This window comes from Glandiceps talaboti, chromosome 10 (assembly GCF_964340395.1).
Source record: "Glandiceps talaboti chromosome 10, keGlaTala1.1, whole genome shotgun sequence".
NCBI classification, from domain to species: domain Eukaryota; kingdom Metazoa; phylum Hemichordata; class Enteropneusta; family Spengelidae; genus Glandiceps; species Glandiceps talaboti.
Genome location: NC_135558.1, coordinates 10,426,792 through 10,441,351, shown reverse-complemented (window position 1 = coordinate 10,441,351; position 14,560 = coordinate 10,426,792). Strand labels below are relative to the sequence as shown.

At 34.1% G+C, this 14,560-nt stretch overlaps 1 protein-coding gene across 1 annotated transcript; it reads left to right on the top strand.

Moving 5' to 3' along the window:
* The first annotated feature begins 1,302 nt into the window (after window positions 1-1,302).
* Window positions 1,303-13,692, top strand: LOC144440946 (uncharacterized). The gene is made up of 9 exons (XM_078130421.1): window positions 1,303-1,401; window positions 1,657-1,884; window positions 3,049-3,123; window positions 9,588-9,735; window positions 10,256-10,315; window positions 10,773-10,908; window positions 11,494-11,611; window positions 12,373-12,500; window positions 12,972-13,692. The coding sequence occupies exons 2-9, from the start codon at window positions 1,671-1,673 to the stop codon at window positions 13,044-13,046; spliced, it is 954 nt and encodes a 317-aa protein (XP_077986547.1). The 5' UTR covers window positions 1,303-1,401; window positions 1,657-1,670; the 3' UTR covers window positions 13,047-13,692.
* The last annotated feature ends 868 nt before the right edge of the window (window positions 13,693-14,560 follow it).

Sequence of the window (14,560 nt, the reverse complement as noted above, 5' to 3'; positions counted from 1 at the left end):
CAAGTTCCCTATTGCATGTACATTGAAATGTATTTCACACAATAATATTACTTACAAGAGGTCTTCAAGGAATACGTGTTTCTGACAAAGTTAATGATCTAACTAAAACAGACGAATACCACGGGTTCCTAGAAGCTAATGATAGAAAATATTCAAGTCATTAATTTCGGTTTTGATGTCCAATTAGATTATTATTCCCATAACTTTTTCTTCACTCAGCCAAGAAAAATACGAGTGAACCTAAGGAGCCTTGTTACTACGAGCTGAAGGTGGGTAATAACAAAACACTTAGTCACGTATATTCCGGACTGAAAGAACTAGGGGAATAATAGAATTATACCTCCGCAACCATAATTTATGAAAAATCAATCAACAATGGGTATTTTGAACGTCGTCACTCGTATTTTTAATAGAACGACCGGGTTATAAACACTTATTATTTGTTTGAATGTGTTCAACTTGGCCTACACGAGGTATCAACCAGGGTATAAAGCCCATATTGTTTGTTTGAATATGTTCATTTTGTCTTGTGTGTAGTGTCAACCAGGGTATAAACCTTATATTCTTCGTTTGCAGGTGTGCAACTTGGCATACACGTGTTATCAACTTGGTTATAAAGCCCATATTTTTGTTCGAATGGTTTAAACTTGGATTGAGTGAGATATATTTGAAAGCATTCTGACAGCTGGGTAGAGTTGGTGCACACAAAGTCATACACGATATTTATTGGAATCCAGCATATCAAAGTAGGTCACGATGATGTGGACGACCTAGTAGTAGTCACTATATTCCTTGTGTAAAGGGGTCTAAAGTTCAAGTTCTACATTGACTATGGATTGAATGGTCTGTGACAAATTCGATTACAAAGTTGACAATGCCCACCCACATATACGTCATAATTCCTACAGATAGCGACATTTTAAAACGCCATACATGTATTAGTGTGTAAGATCAAGAGTCTTGACAACCGAAATTGTAAAAAAAAAATATATTATTTGGCCGGCTATCTGAAAAAGCGAAGCTATTTTACAATATGAAAATACGTATTTAATGATATATTGAAAACTGAAATGAACTTGACAGTTTCTGTGCGATCAGCCACTAGGTATATTATGATTTACACGTCACTAATTCATTCTAGCTACCATGTTATGAAACAAAAGTATGTATATTAACATTGCAGACATGTGTATGTTACTTGATACACATTGAAACCCAATCTTGAGTACAAAATGACACAATTTAAATTATTGCCAACATTTACTCTAGGTGTTGTACCCCTGTCGTATATTTGCTTCCGATTCACTTACAGTCGGTAGACATTGTGTTGCTGTACAGCCAGAACGCATTTCGTCTGCTGCCCTAGTCCAGTAAGGTTATCTTGTGTGCTACATTTGACAGGTGAGTCTCCTATTGTTCTAGGTGTCAATGAAATGTATCAATTAGTGTGAAAACACAAGAGAGCGCTGATTGAGATGGTACAGCATTTACTGTATTGTACTATATACTGCTGAATACCGAATACCTTGTGTCGTGTGAAAGTATGTCAGTTAATACACAGTATTAACATATCGCGGGGTATCATTTTACTTGGGAAATTATTCATCAAAAGAGGCTGCCATAGATACAAATATTTCATTTTTTTTCCAACACAAGGTGGACTCGTAAAGATGAATTCCTTCGAAAAAGAAGCGTTTGATGAACATAACAGGTACCGGGAGATGCATGGCGTTCCTCCGTTGAAGTATTCAGCCTCTATCGCTGAAGATGCTCAGAAGTGGGCTGAGAGTCTTTCGAAAAATGGCAAGCTGTCCCACAGCAATAAATCAGAGTACGGGGAAAATATAGCCAGTGGCAGTGGCAGTGGAGATTACGATATGTCAGGTGAGTCGAAAAGTTATTCCCGTGATACCAAAATGTCCCGACCTTCAGTCTAGTCGCCATGACAACTTTTCATGTGTGTCGTCGACAGGAGGATTTTTAAGGAGAGTTGTCGAAAGTGGATATGCATGCTTGATGCTATTGTTATTCATGCTAAAAAAACAGAAGCGTTTTAGACTAAAACGGTCTTAAATTAGTTTTAATAGTTCCGATATGAATCGTACTTGACCACCCAAAGTCTTAATTGACTGCTCATCAAATTCAACTAACAGCTTCCGTCTAAGTAAAACGGACCTCCGTACATATTTAAAACTCAAAATGTGCCCCACTAGCACTATTTACTTACACATTTGGTGCTAAAACTGGGCCATTCTGTTGACGTGGTGGAATAAAAATTCTAGATCTGTTCATATAGATGCAAATTACGTGTAATATATAGTGCCCTGGATTTCAATGAAATCGACACATTAAATTTCTAATGTGATATGTCAGTGTGGGATTACTGTAGTCAGTTCAGAAATTGACATGGATTGTTTCGAATCTGCTATGTATGAATACATTCATTCCCTAGACAAATCCCGCAGCAGTAATACATGTAGATTTCTGATTCGAGTGAGGTCAACGTGAACTGTGTCAAAGTATGACACAATTTGTCAATTACAAAAAGAAGTGTATTGTTGTTCTGCGACAGATTTTGTTACTTTCACTTCTAGTATTTGACTACATCAGACCTCATTAAATACGTGGGTTTTTTTTTAACACAACTGTGTTTGGTTTCAATTTTTGGGCGAACAGAAATTTAAATAAACCCTATCAAATTGAAACAAAAAGAAACACACTGTGTGTCATTAAGATAAAAAACAAAACATGTTCGCGCATGAATGTGTATGAGTGTGGCTTTCTTATTTGCTGATCATGCCAGACCTTTGTGATATATCAATCACCTGGCCTATCAGATATCATGTCATAACGGTGTGTACACTTATCACTTACAACGTACATTTTCCTGGTGGGTATCATTGTTATGAAATTGACACCAGTCAAGTTCGCCACTGAACTGATACATATACTATGGGTGACGTAGTAGTACTACTACTACTAGTAGTTTATTATAATGACGTCATTCATTTATTATTCAAATTTGCGTTTGATCTTTTTATCTCTCAGGCAAAGAAGTCACCGACATGTGGTACAAAGACATCAAAAAGTATGATTTTGATCTTCCAGTCTGGGGAGCTGGAGGTACAGTATTGTGATATTATATATATATATATATATAGGCTTAATGTACTAAAATGCCATATGGTCACATCTTGCAATAGCATACATTCTCCGGTTTGGTTTGGGCGGTTTAACGCATGCGCAAATTGAAGGACATTTTTCGAATACATTTGTACGTGATTTCAAATTATTTCACTCCATGGTCAAAAATTATCATTCCTCGGAACGTACAATGTTGATTATTTAACCTTTGAACTCATGAATATCAAAAAGACTGTCGTCCAAACTGTTAATATGTTTTATTCTATTTTATTTTTCTGTCAAATAAACACACCTGCCATTTGCCCTTTATGCGGAAACTCAATAATGTGACCTTAATTTGAACTCAGTTTGCAAAAATATTAAATAAAAGATAAGGGAAATACAATAACATAAAATGATTTAATATAAAATATAAATTAAAAATTAAAATACATATTTAATATATAATGGGGAAGATGTAATTATATCATCCGGAAAAGATACAAATGCGAATGGGTAATTTTTTTGAATATGAAACAAAATACGATGAAAACTGAAGTTTTTAAGAGAATATTAAAAATGATATTGCTCATTGTTGATACCACCGGTTTAATGTGAACAAAGGATGCAGAATTCCTTTCTGAATAATTCCCCCTTTGTTATTCTGATTCCCTCGCTTCTCCTTTTCAGGTACCTCTGTCTTTAAACGCATTTTATTGCCTATTCATACCGCATATTGCTGGTATTAGTGGTAAATCTTCCCGCCTAAATTATAGGACCGAAATTCATAATTTTTCATAAATTTTACATTTATTAATTTTTATTTATTTAACAGAATGATATTAATAGACCAAGTCCGTCAATTGGATGCAAAATAATGAATTGAGATTAATAAAATTCATAAAATTCACATCAAATATGACCTGCGTTCGTGACGATGTTCAAAAGTTGGGAAGGTCAATGACATTTACCTCACGGCCAGGCTTCATTTTAGATTAATAATTAATCTAACGTCGTCTAGTCAGTGTTCGCGAAACGGACAATCACCTTTGCCAGGCGACATCAGGGATACGCTGATTTCCAAAATGCAAATCCAAGTCTGAAAAATAGTCAATTCATCTTGTTCTGTGGGACATGAGATGAAATTAAACACCGTCATATTTCATCCATATCGGAGTGTAATATTCAAATATAATAAATTGTCGAGGCTTAGTATAAATTAATAAAACGAGTATGCTAAGTATAAATTACGAGACATGGATTTCATATTTCATATTTCATATTTCAATAACTGATCAAATATTCAAAGATTATATCACATATTAATTACATATACATAACTTGATTTGCAGCTAAATAATCGCAAAAATTGAATTGTTTTTAATAACGACGCCATTGATAACAGTCATTGCAGCAACCATATATTACATCAAGTCACGTGTTTATATGGACAGAGCGTGAACTCCTCACTTGCATCTAAATTAAGAACCAGTATATGTGAAATATATATATATATATATATATATATATATATATATATATATATATATATATATATATATATATATATATATATATATATATGGGGAGTCTGTGTGTATGCATGTGGATATGTATATATTCATATGTACATGCACCAGTAGAGTCTCCGTCGGTTCATTACATAAATAATTGATTTGTAAGGCCACGCCATCTATTTCACAATATCAGTTGAATGTAGATCCGTGGACAGAGGTGATATGGGATACTCAACGCGGATGAAAAGCGCAGCTTCCAGGTTCTATTGTTTTCATGACAACAATTTCATGCCTGGGTTATTTGTATACATATTGCGTGTATATGTGCAAATCAAGTGAGTTCTGGGAATATTATGTAACCTTCCTGATGACTATGGTAATTAGTTTAATATAATAATTGATGAGTACACCTGCAGCTATCACATTGAGTCTGGTGATGTCTTGCCATGCCAGCACCGGGGGAACGAACAGCGTGACCGAGTATTCGTTGACTTGACGAAGTCAAACTATCGTATCTAGATGTGCAAATAGACAATGCCATGAGTCATCATTTAACTCATTAAGGAAAGCTATTAGATCTAAATACATAGGCGCAAGTAGTTACACGCAGAAGTACCATGCGAATGTAAAGGTCCTTACACTATAAAAGGGTGTTTCCAAGTCAATACTTTCTCTTCACTGAGATCAAGTCAAATCTAGAACTTTCTCCTCCCAAATTAACATACATGTGTCAATTAAATACAACACATTGCAAACATTGCAGCATTCACGATTAAATATACTAGTAGTCTAAACCTAGATATACATTCAACACCATCTGTTGCAGTACATATTTATTTAACCTCCAACAACACAGCCTGTCTTATACAAATTATAAGCACGTTGATCTGAACCAGATTAAAATGCAATGGGTAGTGTTTACTGGTTGAAGTGTCATCACTAATTACATATATCATGTGTACATTACATTTAATTCAAAGCTGTTAATGTCAGGGGCTTTAACATGTGACGAGATAAATGGATACATGGAGATGAATTGACTGGTTTTTAAATACTCATACTATATATATATATATATATATATATATATATATATATATATATATATATATATATATATATATATATATATATATATTTATATATATATCTGTGTGTGTGATTGTGTGTGTATGTGTGTATATATATAGATGTATGTATATATATATACATCTAGAAACTCTTTACTGTTTATTCTATTGTTCAAATGAAACTGCTAAGTGTATATATATATATATATATATATATATATATATATATATATATATATATATATATATATATATATATATATATATAACGGCGTCTCTGTGGAGAGAACAGTGATCAATGTAATATTAGTAGAAGAGTCTAATCCATAGTAGACTTATCCTCCTAATTTCTTGGATTAAGTAAAATAAATTAGATATATAATTGTGTATAATTGTGTATATATTGAAATCCCTGATGATGAATTGTGCCGAGCACAAACACGAAACACCGGTGAGTTCAGATTAGGGCTAGACGGAACAAGTAGAGATTGTTTTCAACTGAGAACTGTGTCATGTCACAGACAAATATAAACACACTGTGACAATACAATCAAATGCATATTGCTAAATTTGTCTGCGGTTAAACAGGTGTTAGGCGTAAAATAAAATTGTGTGGTTCCGATTACATTCAATTTTAAAATAGGTGGGGTAGGTAGATTTTTTATTTTATTATATTTTTTTCATGTGTGAGTGTCTAGTTTAGGTTTGCATTGTTTTCCAAATGGTCTCTGTGTTGTTTATCAAAGTTTCTTCCTATCAGATGTGCAGCCATTACAGATTGGAAGAATAGTTTTATATTGTATTTTTAAGTTGATGTCAGTTTCCGCACCCACTATTTATTGCGAGACTTCCCGATTTTCGCGATATTATTATTATTATTCTCGAATACGTAAAAATATGTTTAAGGTCGGCGTGAAAAACTAGGTGGAAGTCGGGTAACCACAACCAAACAACTTTTTGTATTGGCCTTAGCAATATATGCACCATGTCTGTTTTCACAAAAATAACATTCGTTTTGTTTTCAATAATATCACAGTTACAACGTTGTAAAAACAGTAGGTCCATTAATTGCCAAATAAATATTGGGTATCAAAAATTAAAATACCTTTAAACATCATACTAAGAAGTGATCAGAATTTGATGAGATTTAAAACAAAACAAGACATGAAACAAGTGGCACAAGGTTGATAATCCGTAACATTTTGAATTTACTTTAAATTGCTGTTTTTATTTGTTTGCATCGGTAAGTGATCAATTTAATGACAGTGGGTAATTTCATGTAAATTTAGCATGACAATAAAGTATATAATAATAATAAAAATAATAATAATACATATAAGAGACGTGCTTAGCCTTAGAGCACAGGAGGGGTGGGGCCGGGCCTGCAATTTCATATACCCAAATTCTTCGTATGTAGTTAATACCAGGAAGAATAACTATCACAAACCAACGTTCTTTCTTCATTCATTTTAAATTTTAACTAACTGCTCATTACTAGCATATAAAGCGATTGACGAACAGACATAGTAAAATTACAAGTCGTAGCACGTATATAACAGATATTTCCATCAAATGTAATATCCTAGCTCAGTCTAATTATATTCATAGAATCGGTAAAAATTGATAAATGGTTTGTCATGCCCTTTATTCAAATATTTTACTTTTATAATAATATCATAGGGAACTATGTCAATATTAACTATGACAGATGTCTAGTGATATATTAATTCATTATTCATTTCCATAATTTGACAATATTCCAGGACTTTAAATTTAGATGCCATAAATTGTCAATTTCCTTGATACCGCATAATCAGGAAGTGTGTTTGGAGAGATTAGATCCTTGAAGTTCTACCTTTGCTACGTCACTAGTCAGACCAATGACGTCATACACACGTGATACAACAGTCCAGCTGGATGTGTGTCTGCTGTATAAATGACTCACGAAACGTGGGGTTTTTTTCAGTTACAATTCCATAAATATCGGTGTTTCTTCTGTAATTTTTTGAAAAACCTTTGTCATCTATAGTATAGTAGTTATTCCATGCGTGAAATTGACAATTATTTGGTCTCAGCTGTGAAATGTGTATTTCTTAAATGTAATCAATTATTCAGGTTAGAGTATTTCGTGCTCCAGAGAATCTACGTCGGATTGTACATTTCGTACAGTACACGGGGGTGTTACACAAAGATTAAACATTATATAGAGAATTAATCCATTGTGATCTCATAAACATCACTTGCGTGGATTGGGATTAGCCAGCTATAGTTTTCAATCGTTACACGTTTTATTCAAAGCCGTTCCCGAAATTTAAAATGCATATACATTTATTTAAAATCAAATATTAAAAAAACACACACTTTTACTGTTTGCAAACTCTAGTAGTGCTATGACTCTGTCCAGACAATTTATTGCATTAATATTTTGTAATGAATTTTGTACTTTTTGTTTGTTTATTTTAAGTTTACAAAAGTATAAGTATACAATAAAAAAATCACATACAACACCAAATTGGTGACGATATAGAGATAAAAAGGGAGGTGGAAATTATAGTCTTTATCCATCCTATAAAGTGAACAATTCGATCGACGTAATCTATCTCAGATAGGTTGGAAAATACGACTCGGGTTGGGCAGTGGCCAAAGAATACAACACAAAGTCGGCTTCACTTGATCGATTTGTCAAGCTTGGAGTGGACAACCACACCCAGGACATTTCTATGGGTAACGTGAGTACGTTCCGCCAAACCTATGTTTACTAAAGTTACAGTATGTGTATCACACCGTTGGACATAATAATAGCATTGTGTTCGCGAATACCGGCGAACTTGAATTGTTGAAGGCTGATATTTGAGACCAAGCTGCCTCCGGGATATTTGCAGGGGAATAGATACACGTACCATTTGCAGGGAGTCATAAAATTAATAAGTAGAGATTTAACGACCAACACACATATGAATTAAACTTTGCAATAAAATTCCACGGACAACAATATGCACAGATGGGAGTGGTCGATTCTGCTATATAAAGGGGTGGCATCGTTAAGAATATTTTCAAAATATACTAGCATTTTCTGTACTGTCGACAAAGAAAACAAAACGTACGCGTTATAAAAGTTGTTGCCGCAGGTGCTGACTTCAGTCATTTTCCTATTGTCGACACTAGAGACATTTGGCCTGCTGACACATTGACTTAACTGATTATATGTATATCGTTTGATTTTATTAATTTGACATGAATAATGTTGTACATTCTAAAATATTATTACTGCTACGTTACATGAGGTGTGTGCAAGAAAATGATAATTGTCTGACCGACTGAGCAGTTTTATTATTATGCCGTTTTAGAATTCGTATTTCCCTTGCGATGTTGGTCTTTTAAGGACACCTGTGACATATCTCAAAAGGGTTCTGCATGATTACACTATCTCTACTGCTGCCATTTTGTCCTATATTTGGCGAAATCGCGCGTAAATTAGCTTTGTGTGGCCCTACATATCACAGAAACTCGATATGAGTGGTCACAATACTGCATATGGCATACATATATCCATCGTCGCAAACCACAGCCTGTTTTACGGCAACGTTCTTAACGAGCCTCCCCACAGGATATTTCAAAATGTAGTGGTAGAAATAACAACTCTGGTTTGCGAGAATGACATATATCTAGTCTATTCTACTGTACATTCCATTTGACGAATAACTGATGACTGATATCATTATTTTGTCAATCAAAAGTAAAACATCATAAACTTGTGATAAAGCCGACACAAACAAACACCGTGATGAAACTCGACCTTGATCGCTTCAGTTTATATTCTATATAAACATCACAAGCATGTAATTGCAATGGTTTTAATTTTATCGTTTTTCGTCAGGTCACTTTACGCAGTTGGTTTGGAAAAGCAGCACTGAATTTGGTATCGGCAAGGTGAAGGCCAAGGATGGTCGTGTTTTCATCGTAGCAAATTATCAACCACCTGGTAACATGAAGGATCAATATGAAAATAACGTTTTCCGCTCGAGGTAGGACGCCATCAAACGATGACCGGATAGTTTCTTCTGTTTTTTAACAACGACGTTGTCTGTTGCTGTTGTGGTCATGATACGTTACTTTTTTCGAAAACTTTACAACTGGTGTATGTCTGTTCATGTCAATAACAGTTTAATCGTGTTGTGAAACGTAAAATTCAACTTACATGTATTCTGGGTTAGCTGTAAGGTTTGGTACTGAGTTTGTTTGCTTGTTTGTTTGTTTGTTTGTTTGTTTGTTTGTTTATGTGTGTTTGTTTATTTATTTATTTGCTTGTTTTTCCCCATTTGTTTGTTTGTGTGTGTGTGTGTGTGTCTGTCTGTCTGTCTGTTTGTTTGTTTGTTTGTTTGTTTGCTGGTTGGTTGGTTGGTTGGTTTTAATAGACGGATTGTTGATAGTTTTTAAACCCCTTTGTGTTCCAAAGATTCCTTGTGTACATCACGTTTTCATTGTCTTTCTGTCTGTATCTAATGGTGAAGATTTTTTTATTTTTTTTATTTTTATATTACACAGTGGCAAAGGTGCTGTTCCATCAGACGATGATGACAAATCTTCCGACTCTAAAAAGAGAACGTAAGTACATAAATTTATACAATAATATGCCTTTGAGTTGAAGAACAGAATATTTTGAAGCACGAACCCTAAATAAGACGTCTGCTGTTAAAGACAGTCATGACTTAATTGTACGTAAGAAATATATTTTCACAACATGTTTACCCGATTATTACTCATTGATACATAAATGTCGAACAGTCACATTTTAAGTAAACCTGTACTAAAAATTTAGAATCAATCATATACAGTTCTTATAGCAGTAGAATGGCAAAATTGCACAAATTAATTGTTAAGAAAAACATTGCTTTGAGAAGCATTCTGTCAACAAATTAATAACAGACTTCTGTCTAGTTTTGTTCTGTACAATTCTTTACAAAACTTTCAGAGTATGTGCTCATGTCGTTTGAGAGAAGAAAAGTTTAGTGTTGAAAACCGTAATATTGTTGATGAAGATGGTGTTATTTTTCTTTTACAGTGGGCCGGTATACTGTGATGAGTGCAAGAAACAAGTGACTAGTTTCTATGAAACTAAAGACGGTCGTACTCTTTGTGCAGACGATTATAAGAAACAGGCGCCAACATGTGCTGCATGTGACGATCCCGTGATTGGGGTGAGTGAAAATATCCACAATATGTTTACCGTGACGGATGATTGAAATCTTAATTGATTGTCTCATGATTGGATGCATGGATTCCCACGTCAACCCAGCCCCTTGTGATAAACTAGTGCTACAGTAGTTAATTTGCTGTCTGTCTGTCTGGGTCAAGAACTCGTGACAATGATCCGGTATGTTTGTGCTTGAATACACAGGGGATGGTCCGGTGATTAGTATGGTGTCAAGAGGACATGACGATGTCGTGCAGATGAGGTGGGGTGGGGGTGGGGTGGGGGGACACGTACATGAATAGTTGATATGCTAGGATAACATGTAATACTGATGTAGTTGAGATTAAACAGTGTAATAATCTCATAACAAAGAATCCGTGACATTCTGCGCTCATTCGTTGCGTTGGCATTATATAAGCAAAAATGGGTAACGGATGTATTTCGACTTATGACTTGTGATATTTTAAAATAGACGAAGTGGGTGGACGCAAATTGTAACGGATTATAAAGAAATACTTCTTTAAACGTTCGACAAAGTGCGACTTAAACAGCCATGTTGATAATAATTATTTCCATTTGTCCGGTTCAGCAAATCATATCGGCTATGGAGCAGAAATGGCACGCCAAGTGTTTTGTGTGTACGGAGTGTAAGAAACCGTTTGATGGACCATTCTTCCAGAAAGAAGGGAAACCCTACTGTAAAGAAGGTAATTAAAATTAATGGCGTTTGAAATAAGTCTGGTATTCTGGCAAAAATATTTTAACTGACATTCAACAATAAGCCCAACTGGAAAATATTGTTTTAACATACGACACGCCTTAGATATAATCTCTTTAATGATTTGGTGTTACTTTCTTCAAGAAAACTCCAACTCATTCTTTGGTAAAATTAATATTAAAAACTGCTGAATTAAGGTTCAAAATCAAAATTTAGTAATTTTAGAATGTCACTGTATTAATTACGTATAACTCTATGAAAAAAAATACAATTTTAACGATTTCCTTGAAAATAAGATGGTGACCCAACCGTCAATCCATCCAAATATATTTCATTATTTCATAAGGACCGGGAAAAAGGTTTCACGTGGCAAAACGTGGGAGAGAATTAAACAACTTCGATTGTTAGGGAAATTTGTCCTCGAAACGCATTCTGTCTTCAAAAAGGACTTAAAAGTGCGGACAGGATTTTATTTCTGGAGTGTAGACACGTCAATAGATAATTGTCATTAATTGTGATAAATATTGACAAGTATTGCCAATTCATAAAATATAGATTTGATAGAAGAAATATTAATTTAGCATCAGATATAATTCAGATTTCAGCCATCGAATGCATTAACTTAAAATTACATCAGTCTTAATTCGTTCAGAATGTTTGACATGTACTCATAACATTTGAAGGTATATATGTTTGTACGTATATACTGTAAATCTCGTCGACTATAAAACTGTCCTCCCACACTTTCAGACTATGAGGAGTTGTTTATGGGCGGAAAGAAGAAACCAGAAAAGTGTTACGGCTGCAAAGAAAAGATTGACACCAAGTGGGTAAATGCACTGGGGGAAGCCTGGCATCCGGATTGCTTCAAATGCAAGGTATATAAACAAAGTTTTCCTTACTCTTGCCACACTGTGAGTACCGACCGCATGTACTGGATATTTAGATGAAATTAATGAGATAATGAAATTGAAAAAAAACGAAGGTTTTTTTGGAAACTGCCGCTATTGGCGCTATATTGCTCACACATGAAGATGACAAAACTGGCTACCATTTTCTGAAAAAAATCATGTATGTATGTATGTATGTATGTATGTATGTATGTATGTATGTATGTATGTCTGTCTGTCTGTCTGTATGTATGTATGTATGTATGTATGTATATTATGTATGTATGTATGTATGCATCTATCTCTGTCTGTCTGTCTGTCTGTCTGTCTGTCTGTTTGTATGTCTGTCTGCATACATGTCTGTTTGTTTGTCTGTCTGTCTGTCTATCTGTCTGTCTATCTAGTTTGTCTGTCAATCTCCTAATCAGTTACATTCATGTCTTTCCTCCTTCATTGCAGGGTTGTGATGCACTGCTAGAGGGCGAGTCGTTCTACAAGAAAGACAATAACCCATACTGTAGCAAATGTATCTAGATACAACCAATAGACTGATCGGCTAGAGAAAATAAAGTTAGCTACGTATGCCTAGGTAGTCATGTAAGATGTTGATTATAGCTAATGATTCGTCAGCACATTTTCATTTCAAAAATCAGTCTTTTATAATTATTTACTAGCGGTTTACTGGATAGATGTTAAAACATAGTTATAGACAGATCAGTGATGAATAACATCTCTCTTGTAAAATTAAGTTAGTGCCCTTTTCAAGTTTATGATAAATACAGTATTATAAACCATACTACGCAGCTGGAAAACAATGGACACCTGACATGAACAACAACATAAAAAGTTACACATATGTTTGCATAGATTTGATAAAGCCCCAGTTTTTTAAAAGTGATATTACTCATAGACTATGCTATTTGTTACAAAAATGCATGATGAGATGTTATGCATTTGATGAAAAACGACCTTCCAGCCCATCACTCCTCCATTACTGACAAAGGGACCTAGCAACCGAATCTTACCTTCCCATATACATGGAACAAAGAAAGCTACTTTGAGCATGCAAGGTTAAATTAACATTGCTCAGTGATATTTGAGAAATTGTTTTTCACAATCTTCAGTTGTGCCTTTAACCATATAGATGCTCTATGCATTAACCAAAACACGTTAAAACATTTTTTTTTTAAAAACCACTTTATGTGAACTTTGGGTGAATTTTTTTAACTGATAAAACTATTGTATACAACCACGGTTGTAGAAACAGCCTATGGGAATAAGGGTATGTTATATTAATTGAGTATTATACATTTTGTACATCTCTGAAATAATTATTTCTGACCAGGCTGACTAGGATAAAATGGTGTCAGTCACTGCAAAGGGTAAACTTATTAAAGGGGAACACCACTCACGAAAATAAAGGTATTTTCTCAAACTTTGGATACTGGCATCATTTCATGATTTCGATCTCATCACATAAATTTTGCCAAATCAAAACTTTTTTTTAACCTCAATTGTTATCACAGTGATCAACTGTTGCCTCATGGGACTTAGACATGTATATGCATTAGATGAACAATAAATATTCATGACTGAATTAATAAGCACTAAAGAGTCATGAATATTTAGTGTTATCTAATACATACATATGCATGTCTGCTGACTCCCATGAGGCAAACATTGACCAATAAGTAATCATGACTGAAGGTAATAAGTACTTAGGAATAATGAACAGCTGTTGTTCATCTAATAAATATTCATGCCCCCTAAATCCCATGAGTCCAAAGAGATGAAAAAAGTATCATTTTATTATCATGTTTATTGGCAATCACATGATATATATATATGTGATGTGAAATCATGAATTTCTGGCTCACCAGAACTCAACGTTTCTGAAAATACCTTTCTTTCTTGTAGTGGCATTCCCCTTTAAGACATTTAGTTAAAGTAACATTAACAACATATGTAAATTACTAGATTTGAATAACAAAAGAACGAACCATACTATGGAAATTGGATATTCTTCATTATGTTCATGTTATCACAAT

Bases quoted from the DNA above. Each gene is read 5' to 3' on its own strand.
- LOC144440946 (XM_078130421.1), top strand. From the start codon at position 1,671: ATGAATTCCTTCGAAAAAGAAGCGTTTGATGAACATAACAGGTACCGG. The intron at 10,316-10,772 runs GTAAGTACATAA...TTTCTTTTACAG, and splicing joins TCCGACTCTAAAAAGAGAAC to TGGGCCGGTATACTGTGATG. The intron at 12,501-12,971 runs GTATATAAACAA...CCTTCATTGCAG, and splicing joins CGGATTGCTTCAAATGCAAG to GGTTGTGATGCACTGCTAGA.